Below are 8,952 nucleotides of genomic sequence, written 5' to 3' on the forward strand. Positions count from 1 at the left end.
AACTCGTGTTTCTGCAGAAATTATAGGACTACAGCCATTTTACAGGCCTTGTCATATCAGGACTTTCTTTAATTGCATGGATTATTAAGGCTGAGTCGAGTTCCAAATGTATGTATGTGCCTTAAACATAAAAAAAAAATGCAAATATCAGTTCTGAAGGGAACTGCAACTATGCTTTTAACTATAGTGCAGTTTTTATAGTGACAGTTGTAAGAGCTATCCTCATTGAGACAGGTGTTGGTGAGACTGAAGCTCTGCTTTTTCTTCCTTTGAAAGTGCAGGGTGCCATGCAAGGCAGTATTTTTCCAAGTCATAAAAGGCCTAGAGGTTTTTCCTTGTTACTTAATTTTAAGGAATCAACTTTTGTGTGTATAGATTCAAATGAAGTTACTGGAACTTAGCTGAAAAGAGCTGTGCTGAACAATGCCTCTTTCCTGTTTGGAAATTCAGCTAAGAGGTTTTATGAGCTCTCTGCACCAATCCTGCAGCAAAGAGGAAGCAGCAAATAATGATTTTCCATCTCAGTTCAACAATTTAAGCTCTAAAGAAAGGTTTGATGATTAAGCTTGAATTTTTTTTCTCACAAGATTAATCCTTACTTTAGGGAGTAATTCCATTTATATCAGTAAGATTACTCACGTGAGTAACCAGCTACAGAATTTGCCTGTACTATTGTGATTGCCTAAAGGGAAGTACAAGCAACTCTGCAATTAAAATTACAGAAAGGAAGGGAAGTCTGACCTTTTTCTTTTTTTTTTTTTTTTTTTTTTTTAAGTATATATATATGCTCACTGTTTCATTGACAAGGGACAATGGCTTTTGCATTCTGAGGTGTTACTAGCAGCAGCACAAAATGTCTTGTCTTTAAAAAAAAGAAATACTAAATGCTAAAGCTTCATTGTGAAAGGTAGAAAGAGGAGGATCTCTGATTAGGGGATTTAACTTCAAGGCACCTAAGGCTTTCTTTATGTGCATCACATTAGTGGAAAATTCCTTCATTCATTTAAGAAGATAAACAGTTGTAACTTTCACGTTTGGTTGATGTGACATCAGTGACTGGCTGGGACTGCCAGCATTCCAAAAAGGATATCGTCCTCATCTGCAGCCACTCAGGGCTGTGGGGTGGAGCCTGGCACACAAGCTGAAACATTTACAGGTGCATAAGTACGTAGGGAAGGGCACAGGTGATGCACCTGTCTCAGGAAAGGAGCACTAGCACAGGTGTGTCATAACTTACCAGCTGCCTGTGTTAGAGCATGAGCTCCTTTGATCCACAAACGCACTCACCACCACGCTGCAGCCCACAATTTCCAAATATTGGTCAAGAACCTCCAGAGATGAGTATCTACTATGAGAACTTTTTCCATCCACAGAATATCCCTAGTCCACAGCGACCGAGTACCTTTGAGACAACGGATTACAACGCTACTCCCAATCCTTACCTCTGGCTAAATGGACCTTCCATTACCCCACCACCATACCTCCCAGGATCCAATGCCAGTCCCTTCATTCCTCAGTCTTATGGGATGCAGAGGCAGCTCTTGCCTAACGTGCACGGCTTGGGAGGAACTGACCTTGGCTGGCTTCCTCTCCCATCCCAAGAAGAGCTTATGAAGCTGGTTAGACCACCTTACTCCTATTCTGCACTTATTGCCATGGCTATCCATGGAGCACCTGAAAAGAGGCTGACTCTCAGTCAGATCTACCAGTATGTGGCCGACAACTTCCCGTTTTATAACAAAAGCAAAGCTGGCTGGCAGAACTCCATACGGCACAACTTGTCTCTCAACGACTGCTTCAAGAAGGTGCCCCGAGATGAAGATGATCCAGGTATAGCTCTCTCCCCCTCTTCTCCCCCCCCCCCCCTAATTAAACTTGATTAATTTAAAAAAATCTAATACATTGTAAAGAGATGTGATAGTCTAGATACAGGACATACACATCTTCTGTTTTCATAGGTCTGAACTAGATAGAAGGCAGCTATGCCTAGCTGAGGTCTGGATCAGTGTTGCTATTAAATCTCTGCAGGGAAGGGGATTCTCTACTGCTCTAGGTCTTCCTGAGAGCTGATCGATGTGCTGAGCATGAAGCACAGCCAGCGCAGGAACAGTCTAACTGAGCAAGTCACATTCAAAACCCGTTTGGCGTGCATATGACTTATGTCAAACTTAAGTGGGAATTCATGAAATTGAGATAAGGCAAACTCAGTTTTGTCAAAGAAATCCAGGGAGTGAATAATAATTCTCAAGAGGAGAGCAGTCTGCTTTTACTTTGTTTCAAATAGTGTTTTGCTTGGAATCACACCTCTGCTGTTTCCAACCCCTTGGCTGATATGCTGTCAGATTGTTCCTTTATTTATTGTTTTCTGTCAATAGCTGTGAAGAACCATTGGGAACATTTAAAAGCCATTCAATTATGCTGCCACAGAGGGCCAAAAATCTGGTTCTATCTCATTAGAAACCTATCCTACTGCACTGAATCTGAGGGAGGCCCATGTGGGATTTGATTACTCTCTGCTGTAAATCCAGAGGACCAGCAATATGCTGAAAATCTGCTTTCCTTGACAAACAAAACAAAACAAAAAGCACTCCCAGTGGCTCCACTTGTAGTTTTACCTGAGTCAAGAGTCAGGGCTAAAGGATACAGCCCCAAACTTTACACTGTTTTCTGAATTCAACAGACTTCTGCTTTTGTGTGTTGAGAAAATAGATATGTTTTTTGCTCATGCAATTGTTCTGTTTCTGTGAAATGAGAGCAACATTGTAAAGCCCTAGACAGCTTCTCTTTGCTTTCTGTGTGCATATTTTTAACCTAAAAATGTGCTTTTGTCCCCTCTGACAGGAAAAGGGAATTACTGGACTCTGGACCCAAACTGTGAAAAGATGTTTGACAATGGAAACTTTCGCAGGAAGAGGAAAAGGAAGTCTGACATTGGGGGTAGTGCTGCCACTCTTGTATCTGAGAAATCAGAGGATAGTGCCCTGACTGGCAGCCCCAAAGCTGTAGAGCACCAGGATATCTTGGAAAACTCATCACCTGGGACTGACAATTCACCTGAGAAAGGATCTCCACCTCCATCTTCCAGTAGCCCATGCCTCAGTAACTTCCTCTCCAGTATGACTGCGTATGTTAATGGCTCTAACTCAGTGAGCCGCTCAGTGCCTTTGGGACTCAACTCTGAACCCATTGACAAAATGGGACAGAATATGGTAGGCTTTAATTCCTATTCTCCACTCTCTAATATCGCCAGTCATGGTGTGGGAGAGTGGTCCAATTCTATGCCTTCTGGCCACCTTGGCTACAGCAACTCTGTGCTCAACCAGTTTAACACCCATTTTTATAGCAGTATCAGCACAAATAACACGCTGTATTCCAGGGAAGGAACAGAGGTTTAAATGGAGGATTCAAAGACACCGAAGTATAGCTATTTATGAGCTTAAATGATCTGTGGGCAGATGATTAGTGTTAGCCTGTTGTCTCTGGGACCCACACTGCATCCTACCTTCTGACAGTCGCAAACTTGTTACCCATTACACTTATTCAAATCACAAACACTCCACATTTGGCAGCTCCACATAAAAAATCAGGGATCATAACAGCAAGCGTAGTGAAGAGTTCTCCTGAGACACTGTGCTTGTACTGCTGCCAACCATGGTCCTCTACAGACATCCTTGAGAAGTTACTGTTTGCCTTAGGCACGAAGCTTTTTCTGCCATGGTACTAATATTGCTATGCTATTTAAAGTGCTAATAGAAATGTGGTTATATCATTAAATATCCTTTCTTGCTGATATAGGCTGCCTGTACTAGACATGCTTAGCAAGTTCTTATTTGGCCAAAGCTATTCTGAGACACTGAAGGATCTATAATAAAAACTACTGTATAGTGAGTAACAAACAACATTTGAATGGTGAGTGCTGTCTTTGGTTTTCTCTAATACTAGTGCATACATTGTCTAAATTTTGATCTCTTTTCAACCCCAAGGGGAATATGGCTGTGAAGCAAGCTAGTATCATCATGGACACAACAGTCATTTTGAAACCAAAGGGAAGCATAACAAAATATAATGGCATTGTCTTCTGCTGGTGCAGCTGGATCTTAGTGTTTTCAATTATAATTACAGGGTCAATTTTTTTTTTTTTTTTTTGCCTTACACATGCAAATCTATTCACATAAGGAAAACAGGCTCTGTCCTGTATATATATATAATACATGTGTTTTCTAAGAAGAACACACATTTGTTCTATCTTAATGTTCTACATGAGTCATTTCTACTGAGTAAAGAATTTGAATATTGGGGAGTGGGGGGACAGGAAAGAAGAAAGGGGAGATAGAAAGTGTAGCTGTCTGAGTTTCAATTCCAAAGGCTGGATCTTTCAAAGCATCAATTGCAGATAATGTAAAAGTCCCTGTACTGTATTTTTCATTTTGTAAAAGTCCATGGTGTTTGTCCTTGTGTAAATATTAGAAATAATGCTTATTTTTTATTTTTCCTACATTCTACTGTAGCCACAAACAAAATTTCAAAATATATGTGAAGTTTTTTCAAACTAAGACTTGAATCAAGTTCCACATTTATGTAGAGTAATATCTCAAACTGGATAACCTGCAGCATACATAGACAGTGAGTTTAACTGTTCATATCTGGGCACTGACCACACTTTTGGAATGACAGAAAACATTAATGCATTGTAACAGATACCATTTTGTCTTGATTTTTTTTTTTTTAACTCTACAGTGATATAGTTTTGTTATGGGCCACCCCAGAAGCATTTTTAATAAAGCATTTGTATAGAAAAGTGTGTACCTCTGTGTGTGTACTATGCTACTTATGTCTTTAAAAGTCTCCGTAATAGTTTGACTTGAGCAATTTGCCTGAGGAAAGAGCAGTATAATAGTCACAGAAGGTCAGAGACTGAGATACTGTATGTCTAGGCAATCAAAATTTGCATGCCTGAGGAATATAATTAACTGCTATTATGCAAAATACTATGACTAAATAAAAATCATCCTTAGAGTTTCCCTGCTTGAGCTAAGTGGTGACGATCATTTAAAATTTCAGAAACCAGACTATATTTTCACATGCTAATTGGCCTGCAATCTTTTCTGCGTTCTTTTTTATTATTTTATTTTTATGTTTAAACTTTTTCACTATCAAGGCTGCCCTGACTAGACTATTCATAGTTTTGTACCTGCTATGATAAGTTCTCACTTAGAAGTTGAAACATACCTATACTACTAACATTGTTGCTTTAAAGAAAAAATAAATGACCTTCTGGTGGTGTCCTTCTGCCATGGCTTTAAGTTTCTCTGAAGTCAGGCATGTGCTGAGGTCTGAGCTGTAACTCCTGCCCTCAGAATTTTACAGCCCTTCCAAGAATCTCAGCCCAGTAGGTGGGCCATAATATGCCCTGTAACTCAGCAGCTGGCAGCATTTGTTATAGAGAGACTTGCTCATGAAATCCATTCAGTCAGCGCTGTTACATTTTGGATTCAGCAGGTAGATATCAAATTGCCCAGAAATACAGTTCTTGTGGAGTATACAGTTCACAAAAGTGAGAGGAAATTGATGTCTTTAGTGTTGAAATGGAAAATGTTATGGTTATGGACTTACAGAGCAAAAGTCTGGGGGAAAATAAGATGCAAATTATGCTAAGAAGAATGACATTGCTAAACAACAGCAGACAGTAAAAAGCAACTCCTTTGGCACTCAGCATTTTGTTTGACTCACCTAGTTCTCGGTCCCAAATAATAAAAATAAATCCATATAGGTATGTAAAAGGAGACGAGTTTGTGCCTCTTTGCTTCTGAAATGCTGTCAACCAAATACCACTTTTGGCTTATGCGTAATGAGGAAGTGTTGCCAACATGCCAGTTCTTCCCAGACAAAGGTATGTTTTCCAGTGGGTTCCCTTATCACAGAGATGAATTAGCTCCCCTGCAACCATTCAGCTGGCTTTACACATCAGCTCAGCTGATGAAGCTGCTGTTCAAGGAGGAGTGGAAAGATGATTGCATGCAATGTAATCCTATTCCTCCTCCAAACAGAACTACTTTGTAACAAAACAAATTAGGAGCACTCTTCTTCATTGGTATTTTTATGTTTTTCAGAGAGAATTGGTTTTGCTAACCAGCCACATTGATACGCCCCTGGAGCTACCGCACATCAGTCTAGCACCTGCAGGGAAACTTTACTATTCTTACACGAGCAGCAGCACTGCTTTGTCGAAGGTAATGCTCCTATATGTGTATTTTACCAATATGGTAAACATATGGGTTTTGGAGGGAAAAGCGTCTGTTTTTTAGGGGTGGTTTTGGGTTTGTTTTTTTTTTGTTGTTGTTGTTTTTAAGTATGCTATTGAAGAAGCTGTTAAACTAGGACCTGTATCTAAAATATATTTGAAACACTGCTTATCTTTACAGACCTATAGTCTGATTTACAAACATTTACTGACTGATGCTGCTTGAAAAGAGAACTTGGGCTACAAGAACTCTGAGTAGTTTTGTCTGCAAAGATTCCCGATTTGATTATTTCATTCTTAGGGTGTGTTTTGTGTTGAGATGCAGCTATCTGCACACACCACTGTGGACACTGTGTTCCATGACTCTGCAATTACTTATTCCTGGTTTAAAAGTCGAGTTAACTCCTAAAGGCTGCTCCCATCTTACTACAAACACATCCAGCCCCAAAGTGGTCAGAATAGGTTACTACTTGCTTTCCTTCTGCCATAGTAAAACTGTAAACATTAGAAGCCTTCACTGTCAGGCAGCATGTCCTGACTAATGATAAATGACTAATGAGTTCCTACATATATCTGAGGTATACTGCTGCTGAATCCCTGGAGCAGCTTCACTGTCACTGACATCGTCAGAACCACCTTCCCTGGGTTCTTATTCCATGGTTTCCTGGTTCCATGTCCTGGGTCTGCAGCAGTGGAGTCTGTGACTCTCCAGCCCCAGCTGTAGTACCAGGGAGGGTATTGAAACCCAAACCATGTTAGCAATTTGGGGTTTCACAGCAGAGATCTGGGCAGCCAGGGATCCCTTGTACCACAGCCTCAGGGTTGTTCCACCTAGTCACGGGATCAGTTGCAAACCCTGGTGTCCTGCAATACAAGGTGCTGCTTTAGCTGAGAACATGGAGCTTTCAGGGTCCTTCATGCCCCAGCAGTCCAGGTAGAGCCCCACCTACAACTTATGAAATTTTGCTTAACCTGTTATGCTGTGAACAAAATGTTTTGTAATCAACAATCTTTACTTACAAAAAAAACCCCAAACCTCAACCAAACAAAAAAAGCCACTAGATTTAAGCAAAATGAAGCCACAACAAGATAACATGAATGTTAGACTCTATCATCTGCCAAATCCAAACCAGTTTGTTGATCAGATAGTTGCAGGCAGCTTAGGAGAAGAGTACAGAGGAGCAACACTAGGTGCAAAGTTTGTACTAATGATAAGGATATGATGGAGACCAGTAAGATCTGCTAAATCTCTTGTTTGCAGGAAATTAAATTAATCTGCATGGCAATTTACTCCATGCTTCATATTTATTTGAAGGGCCAAGCTTGTTCTGGAGCTTTTTACTGAATTAGGCAGTCAAAGATCATTCTATGCTGGTATTTATTAGTGGTAACGGTTTGCCTAGATTATGAATAAAGGGTTTAATATTCACTTTGAAGCTGCTACCTCAATGTTCTGGCTGCATGTGAACTTTCCACCACTCACCACCCAGTCCTGTAGATCGTTAGTGCCTTTGGCATCCTGATAACTCTACCTGCAGAAATGCTTAAGTAATTAAGACTGTAATATGCTTATAAAGTGGAAGAAGAGTAAAGCTAGACCACGAGGCTTAAAGATTTGTATTTAACTATAGGATTCTGGAATGCCCGACCTTCCAGATGATAAACTGGTGAGAGCTTAAATGTTACTTCTTGTTCAAAGATGACACCAAGAGGTGTGGTGCAGGTGGCTGTAAAGGAAAATCACATTCTGGTCCTGCCAGTATTTACTCCAGCAAATCGCAATGGGGACTTTGCCAGATACATTCTGAATTACAATGCACTAACCTTTCTCTCATGATGGGATACGTTGTGAAATTCTTCACTGTTTAGCAGTGTCAATAGTTTCTTTGTTGCTTCATGTGAAAACATTCCCAGGTGAGGAAAAAAATGAACTTCTTCCCAGTAGATTTGCCAATCTGTAACACTGCCAGTTTATGGCACTTCACAGCAATCCTTACAACTGTTTCCAACGATCTTGGAACAGCTGACCCCGACCTATGTCATTTTTTGCCTAAGTGCCCACACCTCAGGATCTGTAAAGTATGAACCAAGAGCCTGCTGTAAGCTTCTTGTAACCTCTAGCTTTCCCTGCTTTAAGTGCTGACAACTGCAAGAATCTGTATTGCTGTAGTCCTGGAGGTATCACTGTTAAGTACATCTCACTTGGTACTTGTCATGTGCTAGAAACCTGCAGAGCTGTCAGTACCTGGACAGAAAGACACTTAAGTTTTTCTTATTTACATTGCACATCCAGTTGTAAGGTCGTAAGGACTCTCATCTACCCAAACAACCCTTCCTGAGTGGACTTGCACGATATACTGCCAGCTGATACCCTGTGCAAATTAATTTTCAGAATACGTCTCTAAAACTAATTTCTGCATGTCTTGTGTTGGCTAAATTGCAATACAAAATATGCTTTACCTCATCTTGGTTTTGATTCTTTTTAAATCCTAAAAGCATTCCTCTCCAAATCTCTTTGCAGCGAACTATGGTTTTAGCCTTGATATGCTATCCATTGCTCTTTAAGAAGCAAGGTGGCAAGTCAGGCCAACTCTAGAAGTAGCTAATCCTAATTTCTAACTGCATGATACTCATTTGCTATTTAAGTTAATTGGTAAAAAACTATCAATTATTCCTTTGACAAAGATCCCTGATAAAATCTTCTCCTATGG

The 8,952-nt window shown here is 40.3% G+C and overlaps 1 protein-coding gene across 1 annotated transcript; it reads left to right on the top strand.

Annotated features, from left to right (window-relative positions):
- Window positions 1-1,256: 1,256 nt before the first annotated feature.
- FOXI1 (forkhead box I1) lies at window positions 1,257-3,395 on the top strand (the record flags this gene model as incomplete). Its single annotated transcript, XM_082489839.1, is given in 5 exon segments — window positions 1,257-1,830; window positions 2,842-3,257; window positions 3,259-3,294; window positions 3,296-3,325; window positions 3,327-3,395. Coding segments are annotated over 5 exon segments (1,125 nt in total).
- Window positions 3,396-8,952: the final 5,557 nt, after the last annotated feature.

The sequence above is a fragment of the Vanellus vanellus genome (genome assembly GCF_965231255.1).
Source record: "Vanellus vanellus genome assembly, chromosome: 13".
NCBI lineage: Eukaryota > Metazoa > Chordata > Aves > Charadriiformes > Charadriidae > Vanellus > Vanellus vanellus.